An 18,878-nucleotide genomic window follows, 5' to 3' on the forward strand; every position below is an offset into this window, starting at 1 on the left:
CTTCTTGTCCAGTATAAAATAACTCCACTATCAGTGGGCATAACACTTTGAGGTGCTTCAGGTAATGTCCATTCTTCCAGTGGGTAAAGCACTTCACGTTCCGAGATGAGTACCCACCTTGAACTTCATTTTCATCCTTTCTGTGTCTTCCTGTGGTGGGGGATAGTACTTTTGCCCAAGACCACCCAACAAATAAATTGGGTTGGTGCTCAATCCACATTTTCTCTGCGCTAGCTCCCTCCTGAAGTGCCCTTTCTGCCTTTCCAGAGTAGTTGGGCTCAGACTGGAATTCTCAATTGTGCTGCAAGGAAGTGCCGAAGACTCTAGCAATGCATTCTTTCTTTTTTCCGAGTGAGAGGAGGGGAAACAGACTCCCACATGTGCCTTGACCAGCATCAACCCAGCAACACCCATCTGGGGCCATGCTCACAACTGAGCTATTTTTAGCACCTGAGGTGGAGGCTCCACTGGGTCATCCTCAGCAGCTGGGCCACATGCTCCAATCCAGCAATGGCTGCAGGAGGGGAAGAGAAGAAAGGGGGAGGGCTGGAGAACAGATGGTTGCTTCTCTTGTGTGCCCTGTGCAGGAATCAAACCCAGGACTTCCACTACCACTGAGCTAACCAGCCAGGGCTGCAATACATTAAAGTCCATATTTAAACATTTCCTTAGTTACTACCTAATGTCCTTTTTCTGTTTCTGGATCCCACTTATGATAGCACATTATAATTCAATGTTTCTGGGCTTCTCTTAGCTGTGACAGTTTCTCAGACTTCCATTGTTTTTGATGACCTTGACAGTTTTCAGGAGTACTGGTTGGGTATTTTGTAGAATTCCCTCAGTTGGTATTTGTTTGCTGTGTTTTTTCCCCTCAGTTGGTATTTGTTTTTTGTTTTCCCCCATGACTGGACTGGGGTTCTGGGTTTTTGAAAGGAAGGTCACAGAAGTAAAGTGCCATTTTCTTTAATTCATTGAGGAGGGGAGGCGGAGAGATTCCTGAATGTGCCCCAACTGGGATCCATCCAGCAAGCCCACTAGGGGCGATGCTCTGCCCATTTGGGGTGTTGCTCTGATGCTTCCTGAGGCAGCCTCAGTGACTGGGGCCAAGTTGCTCCAATGCAGCCATATGCATAGCTGCTGGAGGGGAATCAAGGGGGGGGGGTGGGAACCAGAGAGAGAAAGAGAGGGGGAGGGGTAGAGAAACAGAAGGGCGCTTTGACTGGGAATTGAACCCAGGCCTTACACACGCCAAGGCAAAGCTCTTCTGAGCCAACTGGCTAGGGCTGTAAAGTGCCATTTTCATCCTATTATCAAGTGTGCTTATGTAATTGATATGGCAGTGGATGTCGTAGTTTAAAATTAGTTTGGGTTTTTATGTGAAATCTGATTTCTTGAGATAAATTGGATGACAGTAGTGGGACTTGATTCTGATGTGACAACAATTAGCTGGACTGAATGGTAGCTGTCCCATTTAGATGTGCTCTTCAGCTCACAGTCCCACATCCTTTCTTCCATCATTGGCCTTGCCTGACAGGCCTCTAGTGGGTCAGCCTTACCATTGTCATTAGGCAAATATAAGTTGGATTTACCAAGGTTCTAGTGTAGGGCGCAGTACCCTGGGAGAGTTCAGCAGGAGAGGAACCAGTGTGCTGCTAGGCTAAAGGAAGAAGGTGCTAATGGGAGTGATTAATTTCCCACCCATCGTGAAGACCTGGAAGCAGAGTTGTTGAGACCATGGATTATGCAACCAAACTACCTGGGCTTATATGATGAGCTGTCCATGCCTCAGTTCCCTCATCTTTAAAGTTGGTGTAATAAGCACAATACTCAAGGACTGAATGAGATAACAGCAATAAGGAATTTAGAACAATGACTTACATAGTAAGAACTCAATAGATGTTAGCTATTTATTGGGAAACTTAAAATTTGCCTGGAAGAACAGAGGAGATCAAGTCTAAAAATTGTCACTCTCTTTTCTCAGGTGGGAAGGTGGCCCAGTGGGAGCTCAGTTCCTACCATGACAGGGCAGGATGGGAACTTAGTCGTCTTACAGTATTTCCTTCAGTTCTCACCTCAACTCCACCAAAGTATCCTCGCTCCTGAATGATAGCTATCATTTATATAGAGTTGACTGTTGTGTCCATCGCTGTACCAAGTGCATTTCCCCTTATAATCCTCACACCAATCACGTACATCAGGAACAGGCAGATGCAAAGAGATTGTGTCTTACCCCAAAACACATCTGAATTGGCAGAGTCATTTTCCGAATCCAGTGAATCTGTCTTTTAGTGCCTGGTTCCTAACTCCATGGGATATCAATTGAACCGAAGACTAAGCCCCGAGTTTAGCTTTGCGCTTCTCCAAGCTTGTTGCAGAGGAAGAATGCACCTGGGTTGACAGCAGGGATGTCCAAACGCTGCCTAACTTCCCTGGAGAAGAGGAGGAAGATGCGAGTTAACCCAGGGCTCTGGCTTGGAAGTCTGGACTATAAATCCAGTCCCAGCCCAATGACTTGAGTCCCCTCTGGGGCTTCAGTTTCTCCAGGTGTTAAGGAGGGCAGTCAGCAGTCAACATGCGGAACCTTTGACGCCGCAGCTCCGGGGAGCAGACGGCGCGGCCGGAGCGGAGGACCCACAGGACCAAGGGGCGGGGCGGGAGGCGGAGACGCCGCGTAGGCCGGGGTAGACCCGCCCGGCTGGGAGCTTGATCCTCATGCGCCGCCGCCTCCCCCCACGATGTTCCCCTCCCGGAGGAAAGCAGTGCAGCTGCCCTGGGAGGACGGCAGGTGAGCAGTGGCGGCGGCGGGCGCGGGCTCTGTCCTCCCGGGTGCTGATCTTTTCTGGGTCGCGGGGCGGAATCTAGGAGCTCGAGGCTGTCGCGTCTCGTCTCTCCGGGTTTCTGTGGTTCTCCTTGTGGGTCACTGGTTCTCTCTGTATTTGGGTGTCTGTCTCTATGTGGGTCTCTGTTTCTACCAGTCTACAGGCCTCTGTCACCCGCGGGTCTATATTTTTCCATTGACTTCCCTTTGTGAGTTTCCGTCCCTCTCTTTACAAGTCGCTTCTTCTCATTATGGGTTTCTCTGTTTCTCCACTGCCCTCTCTGTCTTTGTGCTGGTCTCTGACTCCGTTGACCAGTCTTAATGGATCTCAGCCTTTCTGTCTGTCTCTGATCTGAGGGTATATATTACGTTTCTCTGGTCTTTGCCTCCCCATCACATCCATGTAACATCGGATCCTCCCTCTTGACCTCCCTCATGCTTCCCCTTCCTTTGTTGGCTACTCAGAACACACCAGACAGAAGCTCTGTCTCTTCTGCCTGGCTGGCCACTGCCTGGCATGTATGTAGTGGGCATTGGGGCTGCTCCATGTTTTAGGTATGGGCTTGGCCCAAATTTTAGCTAATGATGTTTCCAACTAAGGCAGAATCGGGGAGAGAAAACTTTTTGGTTGTCTGCATTTAGGAGGACACTTCAGTCTTGAGATGTGCCCCCCAAACTCTTCTCACCTAGAACACAGAGAGGATCCCTACTCAGTGAGTGACATCTTACTCCTTTTAGGTGTCTTAAGTTTGGTATGTGCCAAAAGATTCTGGAATATAGTGGGCGCAACTCTTTACCTCTGGGGATTTTTCAGAGTTGCTGTTGAAGTAAGAAGACAGGAATATAATAGAAAGCAAGCCCAAACTGCAGAGTCAGCCCTGGGCAGGAATCCTCTTTAATAGCCATGTGACCAGAAACAGATCACTTAATCTTTCTGACCTCAGCTTTCCCATCTCTGAAACCAGGATCATAATAAATATTTTGCAGGGCTGTATGAGAATTAAAGGAGACAATACATCTAAAATTCTTGACACTGTGACTGAGACAGAGGAGGTATCTTCCAGTTAACTTTTGTCATTTGGAGGTGCTATAAACAAAGCATTTGATTGTTCAAGCCTTTAATTAGTAAGATTTTTGTGAGAGAAGAAAGGAAAGGTAATGAAGGAAAATTTCCATTTCCTGCTCCCATTCCATAAACCTTTGGAACATAACTGTGTTCCCAGAAAAAATTACTGATGTCTGTTCTTGCTTTTGACACAGGGGTACAAATATCCATGCAACAGATGAAGACTAATGTAGCAATTAAGAGTGCTGGCTCTGGAGTTTCCTGTTCTAGCCTTGGGTACAGATTGAGGAAGGAGATAAAACCTCATCTGGTCTGCCCCTCAGAGCAAGGTGGCCTGGACCTGGGAGCAGCTGGGACTGCAGATCTGGATTTTGCCACCAGGTGGCGTCAGCAGCAACTGTTCTCGGTGTTGTCCACTGTCCTGAGGTCCTGAATTAAGTTGTTCAAGAGTTTGGGCCTTCAACGGTTCTGGATGAGAAAGTCCACGGGGATGAGATCTTGGAGATCTTGGTAGGAAGGGAAAGTTAGACCAAGGGAACAGCATATGAAAGTACATGGAATGCCCAGTTAATGCCATACCTCTGGGTAATGGTCACTGCTTCTTCCCCTGAAGGTGGGATAGTTCCCCATGTCCATCTCCCTGGTCTCCACCCTGCCCCCAGAAAGAGCTCAGAGGGAGAATCTGTAGAGGCTCCAGCCTTCCCAGGTCACTGGCAGAATTGGGTTCTCCTCTCCAGCGGAAACCCCTACCACAGGACAATAGGGGGTAAGTAAGAAGCCTTTGCGAAGGTGTCCTACCCAGGCATCTCTCTGCTGGGTGTGGGACCTGGCTTCAGGGCTGCTGGCTTCCAGGTTGGCATTTGTGCCATTAGAAAGAGGCAGGAACTGGTGTGTCTCTATGTGTAAATTGAAGCATACCCTGACTGCTTGAACCCTTCCTCTAACTCACTTAGCACACCCCCTGCTGTGTGACTTATGCTGGGGCCACAGACAGGAATCTGATTACCTGTGGGGAAGACAAACAGGAACTCAGGTAATTACAGAACTGTACGTGCTCCGAAGAGTGAGGTACCAGATGCCATGAGAACACACAAGGTGCATGTATCTCAGTTTGTGTGGGTGGGGAGGTGGGCAGTGCTGGCCATGACATTGGAGTCTGGCCGTGAAGAATAAATGAGGGGCTTTCAGACAGATAAAATAGGGAGGGCATTTCAGGTAGAAGCAGTAGACTGTGGCCGGAGCAGGAAGGAATATGGTAAGCAGAGAAGCTCAGAGTTGGCCAAACTGTAGCACTGAGTGAGTGATAGGCAGCAGCTGGAGATGGGGTCATGTCACAGAGGAGTTTGACTTCAGGCAGAGGAATTTGGTCTTATAAACAGAAGAGGATCATGTATGAGATTGAAGGGGTTTGAGCTGGGAAAGGACCGATGAGACCTGAGCTAAAAGGGAGGCAGCTGGTAAGAAAGAGTCAAGGGGCACTTAGGCAGTAGAACCTATAAGCCTGGTAGCTACCTGGTGACTTCTAGATTATAAAACAGGTTGCTTTGCCGATTGTTTTACGGGGTTGGTGCAGAGGAAGCCTCCCTTTGCTTGGATTCCTCAGCTCTTCCTTCACTATCCTCAGGCGCTTCCAGAGAGAGGGGCAGAAGAATCAGGTGAATTCCACTTGTTTTTATTTTTATTTATTTATTTGTTTGTTTTTCATTTTTCTGAAGCTGGAAACGGGGAGGCAGTCAGACAGACTCCCGCATGTGCCCAACTGGGATCCACCCGGCATGCCCACCAGGGGGCGATGCTCCGCCCATCTGGGGTGTCGCTCTGTTGCAACCAGAGCCATTCTAGCGCCTGAGGCAGAGGCCACAGAGCCATCCTCAGTGCCCGGGGCCATCTTTGCTCCAATGGAGCCTTGGCTGCGGGAGGGGAAGAGAGAGACAGAGAGGAAGGAGAGGGGGAGGGGTGGAGAAGCAGATGGGCGCCTCTTCTGTGTGCCCTGGCCGGGAATCGAACCCAGGACTCCTGTACGCCAGGCCAACACTCTACCACTGAGCCAACCGACCAGGGCCTCCACTTGTTTGTTTAAAAAAATTTTTTTTTGCCATAGACAGAGAGGGACAGATAGGAATAGACAGGGAGAGAGAGAGATGAGAAGCATCAATTTCTTTGTTGCGGCACCTTAGTTATTCATTGATTGCTTTCTCATATGTACCTTGACGGGGTTGGGGGTACAGCAGAGCGAGTGACCAAGTGACCCCTTGCTCAAGCCAGTGACCTTGGGCTCAAGCCAGCGACCATGGGGTCATGTCTATGATCCCACACTCAAGCCAGTGACCCCACTGTCAAGCTGATGAGCCCATGCTCAAGCCGGGAACCTCAGGGTTTTGAACCTGGGTCCTCTGCGTCCCAGACCTATGCTCTATCCCTGTGCCACCACCTGGTCAGGCTTTATTTATTTATTTAAACAAATTTTTTGGGGTTTTTTTTTTTTGTATTTTTCTGAATCTAGAAACGGGGAGAGACAGTCAGACAGACTCCTGCATGCGCCCGACCGGGATCCACCCGGCACACCCACCAGGGGGCGATGCTCTGCCCCTCTGGGGTGTCGCTCTGTCGCGACCAGAGCCACTCTAGCGCCTGGGGCAGAGGCCAAGGAGCCATCCCCAGCGCCCGGGCCACCTTTGCTCCAGTGGAGCCTCGGCTGCGGGAGGGGAAGAGAGAGACAGAGAGGAAGGAGAGGGGGAGGGGTGGAGAAGCAGATGGGCGCTTCTCCTGTGTGCCCTGGCTGGGAATCGAACCCGGGACTCCTGCACGCCAGGCCGATGCTCTACCACTGAGCCAACCGGCCAGGGCAAAATTTTTTGGTATTTTTTCGAAGTGAGAAGTGGGAGGAGGCAGGCAGACAGATTTCCACATGTGCCCGACTAGGATCCACCCAGCATGCCCACCAAGGGGTTGATGCTCAGCCCCTCTGGAGCCTTACTCCGCTGCAATTGGAGCCATTCTAGCGCCTGAGGTGGAAGCCATAGAGCCATCCTCAGCACCCAGGCCAGTTTTGCTCCAGTGGAGCCTTGGCTGTGGGAGGGGAAGAGAGAAATAGAGAGAAAGGAGAAGGGGAAGGGTGGAGAAACAGATGGGTGCTTCTCTTGTGTGCCCTGGCAGGGAATCAAACCCTGGACCTTCACATGCCAGGCTGATGCTTTACTGCTGAGCCAACCGGCCAGGGCCTTTTTTTTTTAAATCAAGTGAGAGGTGGGGAGGTGGAGAGACAGACTCTGGCATGCGACCTGACTGGGATCTACCCAGCAACCCCCGTCTGGGGCTGATGTTCTGCCCATCTGAGGCTGCTGCTCTGTTGCTCAGCTCCTGAGCTATTTTAGCATCTGAGGCAAGGCCATGGAGCCATTCTCAGTGCGCAGGGCCAACTTGCTCATTGGAACCATGGCTATGGGAGGGAGAGAGAGGAGTGGATAAGCAGATGGTTGCTTCTCCTGTGTGCCCTGACCAGGAATTGAACCTGGGACTTCTGCGCTCCACGCCGATGCTCTATTGCTGAGCCAACCGGCCAGGGCCCCACTTGTTTCTTTGTTCTTTCTTTTTTTTCTTCCTTCCTTCCTTTCTTTCATTTTAATAGAGTGAGAGAGAGAGAGAGAGAGACAGGAAGAGAGAGGGTGAGAAGCATCAGCTTGTAGCTGCTTTCACTTTCGTTGCTCATTGAGCTTCTCCTGTGTGTCTTTTTTTTTTTTTTTGCATTTTTCTGAAGCTGGAAACAGGGAGAGACAGTCAGACAGACTCCCGCATGCGCCCGACCGGGATCCACCCGGCACGCCCACCATGGGGCGACGCTCTGCCCACCAGGGGGCGATGCTCTGCCCATCCTGGGCATCGCCATGTTGCGACCAGAGCCACTCTAGCACCTGGGGCAGAGGCCACAGAGCCGTCCCCCGCGCCCGGGCCATCCTTGCTCCAATGGAGCCTTGGCTGCGGGAGGGGAAGAGAGAGACAGAGAGGAAGGCGCGGTGGAGGGGTGGAGAAGCAAATGGGTGCTTCTCCCATGTGCCCTGGCCGGGAATCGAACCCGGGTCCTCCGCACACCAGGCCGACGCTCTACCACTGAGCCAACCGGCCAGGGCCTTCCTGTGTGTCTTGACCAGGGCCATGCCAGTGTCCCCTTGCTTAAACCAGTGACCTTGAGCTGTTCATGCCACTGACATTTGGGCTCAAGCTGGCGAGCTTTGGGATCATGTGGACAGTTCCTTGATAAAATCAGTGACCCTCTGCTGTTGAATCTGCTCTCAGAGCCATTGACCTCAGGGTTTCAAATAGGTGACCTCAGCATTCCTAGTCGATGCTTTTATCCACTGTGTCACCACCAGTCAGGCTTGTTTCTTTGTACTTTCTAACCTACAAGGCAGTCTCTGTCAGTACTACCCCAGAGCGTAAGATAATCCAGCTGTCTTCCCAGTTTCTAAAATGAGCCTGGGTGCTGGGCCAGCCCAGTTGTTCTTTCCCTCGTCCATCTCTCATCTCTTTCATGTGGGCTGAAACTTTGAGACTCGTTCAGTGAACTGCTACTCTCAGTTGGGCCTTGCATTATTTTGGGTGCTGACCTGATTTTTCCAAAATAAACTTTGGGTGTTTTCACTGGAGACTAATGCCAGCACAGGACCAGGTCTGGGGTGCTTTCTGGTGTAAGAAGCAGAGAAAAGCTAACAGTTCAGCTGGCGGTGAACCTGCAGGGTGGGGAAGGCAATGGATGAGATTGCTAAGCTGGGGCTCCTGCCATCAGCTCAGGACAGGAGCCACTTGTTCTGGGAAGGGGCAGTGTAAGAGCCAAGGAGCCTCATCCCTGCCCTGTGGTGTGACCAGGGCTCATTCACAGAAAATAGGAGAGCATCAAGGAACTGAGGCAGCTCTGGGACGAGGGAGTGGCTGGAGGGCTTCCCTGAGTTGGGGGGCATGGACTGGCTTAGAACAGCAAGCAGGCTTCTGATGAACAGTAGCAGCATGAGCAAAAGCATAAAAGTTGCTTCAGCACTAATACCCAGGTGCTTGGAGCAGGGCAGTCGTGTTGTTTATTTGTGGGGAAGCCAGAGATGGGGTCTGTCATAGGGCCCCTGGTCACCCCTGCCCTTCTGACCTATCTCTGTTCTCATCCCAGGTCCAGGCTACTCCCTGGCAGCCTCCCCCGGAAATGCTCCGTCTTCCACCTCTTCGTTGCCTGTCTTTTACTGGGGTTCTTCTCCCTGCTCTGGCTGCAGCTCAGTTGCTCTGGTGACATGGCCTGGGAAGCCAGGGGACAAGGGCAAGACACCTCGGATCCACGCCGGGCCTGCCCCCCAGAGGTGCCCCCAGAGCACTGGGAAGAAGACCTGTCATGGGGCCCCCACCGCCTGGCAGTGCTGGTGCCCTTCCGTGAACGCTTCGAGGAGCTCCTGGTCTTTGTGCCCCACATGCATCACTTCCTGAGCAGGAAGAAGATTCGACACCACATCTATGTGCTCAACCAGGTAGACCATTTCAGGTAGGGACCACTTGACCCAGCCTCCCTCTCCTAGGCCTTTCAGGGCCTACTCCCTTCTCAGGCGGCAGCCCAATGCTGATGAGCCTCAGGCCTGTGAAGGGTAACCTGGGTCAGTGGCAAGAGGGTAGGAGGCGGGACCTCTTTCAGTGGGGGTGACACAAATCTCTGGAGAATTTGGGGCTGGGGAGAGCCCTGATCTGATTCCATTTTAAAATGTGGGTGCTATATGGAGTAGATTACACCAAGACCCGCGGGAGGACAGGGAGGGCTGTGGGTGATCATTGCAGTTGTCTGAGATGATGGGGACTTGGCTAGAATGCTAGAAGGGGTGGTTGAAGCACAGACAGGGCTTGCCAGTGGATTGGTTAAGGATTAGGAAAAGGGAGGGTTAAGACTACAGATGTAAAATTGTTCACAGTCTAGAGTTATCCTAAGTTCTTGCCTCATCAAAATCTGTTTTCCTCCACGATCACAATCTAAGCTTCTCATAGTGCACCCCCAACTTTTCCTCCATTCCCTCCCTCTGGACATTCAGGCAGTTCTTGTCCCCCACCAGGCCCTTTAGTCTGTGATGCTCTCAATCTTCACTGCCCATCCTCTTTGTCCTCACTTTCTTCTGACCTAACTTGGATTCCATGGTCCATCTTAAACTCACTCCCCTACATACACCTCAGCCCCCTTACCCCTTTCTGCCCGCACCCTCTGCCTGATGAAACCTGACTGTTTAATCTACCCCTGCACCTAGGCAGCTGGATGTGACTGGAGACAGGGAGCTCTGGTCCAGGAAACTCTTCAGCCCTGCTTGAGCCTCAGATTCCTTTAGTCTGCTGCCTTTCCCCCTTTCCTCGCCCTCCCCCCCACCCCCATAATTCTTCCTATTTGAGAAAACAGAACCAGTTGGAAGAAAAGTAGGCCAAGTCCCCACCTACCAGTGTACCAGTGTACCAGCCTTTATGCACTGTACCGGTGTACTGGCTTCTGCGTGGTGTACCAGCCTCTGCACACTGTACCGGTGTACTGGCTTCTGCGTGGTGTACCAGCCTCTGTGCGCTGTGCCGGTGTACTGGCTTCTGCGTGGTGTACCAGCCTCTGCGCGCTGTGCCGGTGTACTGGCTTCTGCGTGGTGTACCAGCCTCTGCGCGCTGTGCCGGTGTACTGGCTTCTGCGTGGTGTACCAGCCTCTGCGCGCTGTGCCGGTGTACTGGCTTCTGCGTGGTGTACCAGCCTCTGCGCGCTGTGCCGGTGTACTGGCTTCTGCGTGGTGTACCAGCCTCTGCGCGCTGTGCCGGTGTACTGGCTTCTGCGTGGTGTACCAGCCTCTGCGCGCTGTGCCGGTGTACTGGCTTCTGCGTGGTGTACCAGCCTCTGCGCGCTGTGCCGGTGTACTGGCTTCTGCGTGGTGTACCAGCCTCTGCGCGCTGTGCCGGTGTACTGGCTTCTGCGTGGTGTACCAGCCTCTGCGCGCTGTGCCGGTGTACTGGCTTCTGCGTGGTGTACCAGCCTCTGCGCGCTGTGCCGGTGTACTGGCTTCTGCGTGGTGTACCAGCCTCTGCTCAGTGTACCAGCCTCTGCGCGCTGTGCCGGTGTACTGGCTTCTGCGTGGTGTACCAGCCTCTGCTCAGTGTACCAACCTCTGTGCAGTGTACCGTTTTCTGTGCACTGTTGCTGTGGATGCACTGTCCCAGCTTTCCTGGGGCCAGCTCTTCCACAGGCACTGGCTGCCTTTCCTGCCTCCTACTCAAGGACATCACTCTGGCCATGGGCCCTTTTCTCTCCTGCATGATCAACTTTTTCTTTTCTCCCGGAGCTTTTGCATCGGCATACAAAATGCCACATCACCCACAGCTATCGCCTTATTTCTCTGCTCCTCTTTAGAGTAAAACTCCTTCCATTTGTCCCCTCATTGTCTCTTAAAACTGTTCCACTCAGATGTTTACCCACATCATGGCACGAAAATGGCTCTCAGTGATTTCACCAATGAACTTCATTCCTAAGCCTTCATCTTGTAGGCCTCTCGGCAGCGTTTGCCAAGTGGATGTCTTCCTCCTTCCTCAGACGACACCACTGTCTGGCTTCTGGGGCAGCACTCTCTGGGTCTTCTTTCTCACTGACTGTCTTCCCCATATTCTTTTTTTTGTGTGTGGCAGAGACAGAGAGAGTCAGACAGACAGGAAGGGAGAGAGATGAGAAACATCAGTTCTTTGTTGCAGTTCCTTAGTTGTTCATTGATTGCTTTCTCATATGTGCCTTGACCGGGGGGATACAGCAGACCAAGTAACCTCTTGCTCGAGCCAGCGACCTTGGGTCCAAGCTGGCGAGCCTGCTCAAACCAGATGAGCCTGCACTCAAGCTGGCGACCTTGGGGTCTTGAACTTGGGTCCTCCGTGTCCCAGTCTGACGCTTTATCCACTGTGCCACCGCCTGGTCAGGCCCCATATTCTTTTTTTTTTTTTTGAAGATTTTATTTATTCATTATAGAGGGGGGGGGGGAGAGAGAGAGAGAGAGAGAGAGAGAGGGAAAGAGAAAGAGAAGGGAGGAGCAGAAAGCATCAACTTCCATATGTGCCTTGACCAGGCAAGCCCAGGGTTTTGAACCGGCAACCTCAGCATTTCCAGGTTGACACTTTATCCACTGTGCCACCACAGGTCAGGCCAGGCCCCATATTCTTGACTGGTTCTGTCTCCCCACGGTCTCAGTCTCAGTGCTTCCGAGTATCCCCTTGCTGGCTATAGTCACTCCCTGGAGGATCTCATTTAGGCTCAGGGCATTATGTCCCATCTGTACCCTGGTGGCCCCCAAGGCTAGATTCCCAGACTAGACAGCTCTCCTGAACTCCAGACATGCACATCCAGTCACCTACACAGCCCTCCATTTTCTGGTCTCAGAGGCACCTTGAACTTAACTTAATCAAAGCTGAATTCCTAATTTCTCAGCCGCCCCAGACCTGCTTCCCCTGCCTCCTCCCCCATCAAAAAATGGCAATTCCATGCTTGCAGTTGCTCAGGTGAAAAGCCTTGGAGTCCTCCTCCACTCTTCTCTCTGCCTCGCACAAGACATCCTGTCCATTAGAAGAATCCATTTAGAATCTGTTCACTTCTCACCATCTTCACTGTACCTCCCTGAGCTAAGTCACCATCATCTCTTTCCTAAATTATTATAATAAGCCTCTCAACTCATCCCTCTGCTTCCACCTTGGCCCTCTGGTCTCTTCTCAACACCCCAACTAGACTGATCCTGTCACACCCAAGTCACACCATGTCATGCCTCTGCCCTAGCCTACCGGTAGTTTCCATCTCATCCAGGGCCCAGGCCCAAGCCCAACCAAGTCCAGGGGCCCATCACCCTTACCTCATCCTCTCCCACCATCTTACTCACTCTGCCTTACCAGACTGGTGTCTGCTTTGCCTCAGGCGTCGGCAGGCACTCTCTCCTCTGCTCAGAGCCCCCTTGCCCTGATTTCCATAGGCCTCATTCCCTCCGGCCTTCAGGTTTCTGCCTACCCATTACCCCAGCACCCCAGCTCCCCAGCTTTCCCTGACCACCTGTCTGAAAGAACAGCCGCCTCTGCCCCCAGCATGCTTTACCTTCTGCTTAACTTTTCTCCACAGCGCTTACCACTGTCTGGCTCCTGCAGTATTTACTTACTTATATCTTTATTATAATAATATCTTCTACCTAGCGTGCGGAGGACCCGGGTTCGATTCCCGGCCAGGGCACATAGGAGAAGCGCCCATTTGCTTCTCCACCCCTCCGCCGCGCCTTCCTCTCTGTCTCTCTCTTCCCCTCCCGCAGCCAAGGCTCCATTGGAGCAAAGATGGCCCGGGCGCTGGGGATGGCTCTGTGGCCTCTGCCCCAGGCGCTAGAGTGGCTCTGGTCGCAACATGGCGACGCCCAGGATGGGCAGAGCATCGCCCCCTGGTGGGCAGAGCGTCGCCCCATGGTGGGCGTGCCGGGTGGATCCCGGTCGGGCGCATGCGGGAGTCTGTCTGACTGTCTCTCCCTGTTTCCAGCTTCACAAAAAAAAAAAAAAAAAATCTTCTATTATAATGTCAGCTCCTTGAGGACAGGGCTTTGATTTCTCATCATTATATCTCCTGTGCTCTGAACAGTTTCTGGCACATAGTAGGTACTCAGGAACCATTTGAGCAATGAATGTCAGGGCAGATGTGCAGATGGGTAGCCTCACAGTGAAGTCAGTGTTGGCATGGAGGGCAGCATAGGTCCTGGGTGGGGTCTGTAGAGCAGTGATTTTCAACCTTTTTTTTTCATAATACAAACACACTAATTACTAAGGTCAGTGCCCCTGACTAAATACAACCATTTTCATCTCATGGCACAAATAAATTAGTTACTAAGGAAGAAGAGGTCAGGGCCCCTTTTTCTTTAGTAATTAGTTTATGACTGCATGAGAAACAAAGGTTGAAAATCACTGCTGTAGAGGACAGGCTTTCCTGCTCAGTCTGGGGGAGAGCCAGCTTGCTGCCCGCACCTTGCCCAGCCTCGGCCACTTTGCACAGGTTTAACCGGGCGGCACTCATCAATGTGGGCTTCCTGGAGAGCGGCAACAGCACGGACTACATCGCCATGCACGACGTGGACCTGCTCCCTCTCAACGAGGAGCTGGACTATGGCTTCCCTGAGGCAGGGCCCTTCCATGTGGCCTCCCCAGAGCTCCACCCACTCTACCACTACCAGACCTATGTCGGCGGCATCCTGCTGCTCTCCAAGCAACACTACCAGCTGGTGAGGCCCAGCCAGCCTGCTCTGCTGACCCTGGAAGTGCTCACCTGGGTGGGGGCACTGGCAGGAGGAGCAGCAGTTCTGGGGCCCAGCAGGGGAACCCGGAAACAGCCAGACAGGAGAGGAGCAGGGCCGAGCAGGTCAGTTAGGGAGGATTCAGCCACAGGGCCAGAAAACCCATGAAAGCTGGCTTTAGGAAAATGGGGGCTCAGTGGGTCTCAAAATGGGAAAGTCTGGGCAGGCTGAGAAGAGGTGTGGCTTCCTGTGTGGTTTGCCCAGGCTCTCAGATAGTGTCCCTGGGGCGCCATTTCTCTTTCCATCTCTCATCTCTCTTTTATTTAGGTTGGATTTCATTCCAGACACACGGGGAAAGGTGGTTGTTGTAGCTGTAGCCTGTGGCAGTCTAGGTTCAAGTCCACTGAAAGAGAGAGCTCCCTCCTCAGTAGCTAGACAGGAGTCCCCGAGCTGTACCGTACACACTGGCTCTGATGACCTGACTTGGGTCCTGGGCCCATTCCTGAATCAGTCACTGTTGCTCGGGGTGTGGTGGGAAGAACCAAGTAGCTAAGACCTGGGTCTCCTGCTTCTCACAAGACTAAAGCCATCTTTATGTAAGGGAAGCCCCTAGTCTGGAGTGCAAATGGGTGTCTGCCGTAGAGCCTAACTGCTCCTCTCCCACACGGAGGATGAGATTAGGACAGAGCACCCTGGAAATAGGAATTGGCACTTCTGCACATCACCAGCTACCCAGAGAGGTCCCCTCCTACAGCCAGACATTTTTGGGAAACAATCTCACACAAGTTCAAGGCCCCATTAGAGTGGGCAAAGAGGGATGTGCTGACTGCCCCCACTTACTGCAGAGTTTGTGGGAACTGTAAGTGTCTGTTCCAAATTGCCAGGGGTGGAGGACAGGGGACAGGGTACTCCCGAATGGTGGGAGCCCGGAGAGCGCCCTGGGAAGATGGGGCCAGTGATGCTGCCTGTCTCTGTGTCAGTGCAACGGGATGTCCAACCGCTTCTGGGGCTGGGGCCGTGAGGATGACGAGTTCTATCGGCGCATCAGAGGAGCTGGGCTCCAGGTAACACCCCAGGGCTCCACCACCACCTCAGCTGTCATGGCTGCCTTGAGATTCCCTTCTCTGCCCTTAGATAAATTCCTGGGGCTTGGAGGTGGCATCCCTGGTTCTAATCCCAGTCCTGCCCCCAACTAGCACACCTCTTCTGCCTAATGGGAACTGGGCCCCTTCCTGTGGCCTGTGGCCTGTGGTCTGTGGCAGGCAGTGGGAGCCCAGAGGACTAGTGGTGAGGACCAGAGCTTCAGGGGGGCAGCCTGACCCTGCTTCCTTTGGCCTCAGCTATTCCGCCCCTCGGGAATCACAACTGGATACAAGACTTTTCGCCACCTGCATGACCCAGCCTGGCGGAAGAGGGACCAGAAGCGCATTGCAGCTCAAAAACAGGTGCTGCCTTGTCCCCCTGATCAGCGATAGATAGGTGGTAACATGGGGAACCGACAGGCCCAAGCATTTCATCAACTTCTGCTTGGGTCCAGATGGCCCTGTCCACTCCTGTTTGGCCAGCTCAGCTGATAGCATTTTGCTTGGGCACCCTGCCCTGCTTGGTGGCTTCCATGGGCACCTGGGCACTGTGTCAGCCACCTCCTATGCAGTCTGGATTAGGGGGGTACTCAGCTGGAGGTGCCCGAATCCCAAGCAGACCTGCAACCCAGGAGCCCCCGGCCTCAGACAGCCTCCTCTTTAGGAGCCGTATCAGTCAGCTGTCCTGCTGCGGGGTGTACAGCTGTGGCGAGAGCCTTCCCGAGGACTGGGCTGCGAGCTTCACTCCCCTCTTCAGTGGGCTCACAGGACCCCTGGTGACGCGGTCCTGGGGCATCAATAGACAGCTGGCACCTGCAGAGCCCTGAGTACATGCTCTTTCCCCCTTTCCTTCCCAGGAGCAATTCAAGGTGGACCAGGAGGGAGGCCTGAACACTGTGAAGTACCGTGTGGAGGCTCGTACAGCCCTGTCTGTGGGTGGGGCCCCCTGCACTGTTCTCAACATCATGTTGGACTGTGACAAAGCTGCTACCCCCTGGTGCACATTTGGCTGATTTAGACTGGACAGTACAGAGGCCTGTTCCTATAGGCCACACTGCTACTCAGGCCCTGGACAAAGCTACGATCTCTGGGCCCAACTCCAATAGGATGTGGAATAGCCTGCGGCAGCAGACAGCAGGCCACGTGTTTGCAGCAGCTTGACCTGAGAGGCAGGCTTAAGTCATGACAAGACATGGGTGCCTGGGATGCTGCTAGCAATAAACAGTGATGGAGAGGCTGGGAAGTGGCTCCCAAGTGGGATGCTCCACCTGCCCCTGCCTGCCCTGCTCTGCCCTCCTTTGTGTGCCTAGTCCTGTGGGCTTTTGTTCCTTCCCCAGGACCGCCTCATGCAGAGATGTGGTTCAGAGGCCAGGCTGCTACCTGAGTGGCCAGGGCCATTGGCAGGCTCAGTGCAGAAAGCAGAGTGTGAGCCCCACAGAAAGAGCAGTGGAGAGCAGCTCTAGCTGGTTGTCACCATGTAGCAGTGTGGGCCTCGTGTTCCTGGGTCTTCTGATTTTTCAAAAGAAACTAGAATTCTGGATTCGTAAGTGAAATTCGTTAATTATTAAATGATAGCAACTAATTGAAACTTTCTTTTTTGAAACTTTAAAATGTGGCAGTCTAAACTTTTGTGCTGCCAAAAAATGTCTAAAAGTTATGTACTACCAGTTTGTCACTTGTGCCTGAGGGGAAGGGGATGGGATAAAAGATGACATCTCTCCTAGTTATAAGCTGGCAAGGTGTTGGGTTAGGGCTAGGGACAGCAAGGCCAGGGGAAGCGCAGGTGGGGGAGAAGCTAAAGGCACAGGTTCCTGCTGCCCCCACAGCCCTCTAAGTTTTGCACCCTCGGGCTAGCCTGACTACCACCAGGCTCTAGTGGGCTCTGACTCTAGGAGAGGGGCTTCATGCCTCACAGATGAACAGAAACAGAACCACAGGACTGGACTCAGGGCAGGCAGGATGTGTTGGCAGTGACTCAGTCATGGCTGAGGGAGCAAGGACCATGTTTCTGAGGTGGACGAAGATGGGAAGTCTGAGAATCCATGGGGTATTCCCACAGCACGAGGGTGATCAATGCCAAGGAGAGGTGAAGGTGGGGACCCCAGGAGACCGTGGAATTGAGGGATCTTGGAGGGAAGCCTGGGGCCAAAGAGCAAGTGGTCCTGCAAAATAGATCACTTCTTTAGGGCATTTGACTGCCAATGATTTGGGGCAGGAGTCAGAGGAGACTAGGAAACAGTTAAAACCAGTTTAAAAATAAATAAGACAGCCTGACCTGTGGTGGGATAGTGGACAGAGGTTGCCGGTTCAAAACCCCAAGCTTGCCTGGTCAAGGCACATACAAGAAGCAACTACTACGAGTTGATGCTTCCTGCCCCCCCCCTTCTCTCTCCTAAAATCAGTAAATTAAAACTTTAAATAAATAAATAAATGAGACACCTGAAATGCTGGGGGATGAGATTGAGGTCCTAGAGTTCAGGAGGTTGGATTCAATAGCTCTGCTCCAAAGAGACTCCTCTGGGGATGTTCTCGGTGCTGCTGTGTGGGCTGTGCCCTGTAGGACCTAAGCATAAACCGACAGATTGAAGCACAGATGAGTGGAGTGAAGCCTCAGGCTGCATGGAACTGTCAGATGTGTAATAGAAGGTCCTAGTGATCCTAAATTGGTCTTACCCAGTGATTCAGCTTCACTCACCACACTGAGGGGCACACAGGCTGCGATTACAGTGCAGTGGTCATGGGCAGGACTTTCTCCACTGGAGGCCCAGGAGAGGGGAACTGCGTTCTTTCTCTACGCCAGTCTCCCAACAGCCTGGGCTGCATCATCTTGGACTTACACAACATGGAGGCAACATGCCAGCCACTTGGAGTTGGTGGGAATGGATGTGACATCAAAGCCCCTGCTCCGGCCCTGGCCGGTTTGCTCAGTGGTAGAGCATCGGCCTGGCATGCAGGAGTCCCGGGTTCAATTCCTGGCCAGGGCACACAGGAGAAGCGCCCATCTGCTTCTCCACCCCTCCCCCTCTCCTTCTCTGTCTCTTCCCCTCCCGCAGCCAAGGCTCCATTGGAGCAAAGTTGGCCCAGGTGCTGAGGATGGCTCCGTGGCCTCTGCCTCAGGTGCTAGAGTGGCTCTGGTTGCAACAGAGCGACACCCCAGATGGGCAGAGCATCGCCCCCTGGTGGGCGTGCCGGGTGGATCCCGGTTGGGCGCATGCGGGAGGGAGTCTGACTGCCTCCCCGTTTCCAACTTCAGAAAAATGCAAAAAAAAAAAAAAAGCCCCTGCTCCATACTCATGGCACATAGCAAGACCTCAAAAACTGTGGGCATTCCTTCCTTTATACCTGCACTGGGGATGTGGGATGAGAAGAAAACAGAATCAGCTGACAGCCTGGGATGGGGCACAGCCCTGACTCCGGGCCCCACATCCCATATGGCTGCTGCCCGCCTCCATCCTTAAGGCACCTGTAGGCACCCCAGGCTGGGCCTGATGCAGCCAGGTCTCTGCCAGGCCACTCCAGGAGCATGGGAGAGGGCTGAGCAATGGCTTGCAAGGGCATGAAGCAGACAGCTGCGCTGCTTCCCCAGCACCTTGGCTGCCTCCTCTGTGGAGTGGAGCTAACATGTCTGTCTAAGTTAA

At 53.0% G+C, this 18,878-nt stretch overlaps 1 protein-coding gene across 2 annotated transcripts; it reads left to right on the forward strand.

The window, feature by feature from the left end:
• The first annotated feature begins 2,633 nt into the window (after positions 1–2,633).
• B4GALT7 (beta-1,4-galactosyltransferase 7) lies at positions 2,634–16,822 on the forward strand. Of its 2 annotated transcripts, XM_066388023.1 has the most exons (7): positions 4,080–4,265; positions 4,498–4,650; positions 9,040–9,402; positions 13,921–14,146; positions 15,139–15,222; positions 15,499–15,603; positions 16,098–16,822. In XM_066388023.1, the coding sequence occupies exons 1-7, from the start codon at positions 4,093–4,095 to the stop codon at positions 16,251–16,253; spliced, it is 1,260 nt and encodes a 419-aa protein (XP_066244120.1). In that variant the 5' UTR covers positions 4,080–4,092; the 3' UTR covers positions 16,254–16,822. The 2 variants fall into 2 exon arrangements, with proteins under 2 accessions (XP_066244121.1, XP_066244120.1); XM_066388024.1 differs by lacking the exons at positions 4,080–4,265; positions 4,498–4,650 and adding an exon at positions 2,634–2,785.
• The last annotated feature ends 2,056 nt before the right edge of the window (positions 16,823–18,878 follow it).

Source organism: Saccopteryx leptura, chromosome 6, assembly GCF_036850995.1.
Source record: "Saccopteryx leptura isolate mSacLep1 chromosome 6, mSacLep1_pri_phased_curated, whole genome shotgun sequence".
Taxonomy (NCBI): Eukaryota; Metazoa; Chordata; class Mammalia; order Chiroptera; family Emballonuridae; genus Saccopteryx; species Saccopteryx leptura.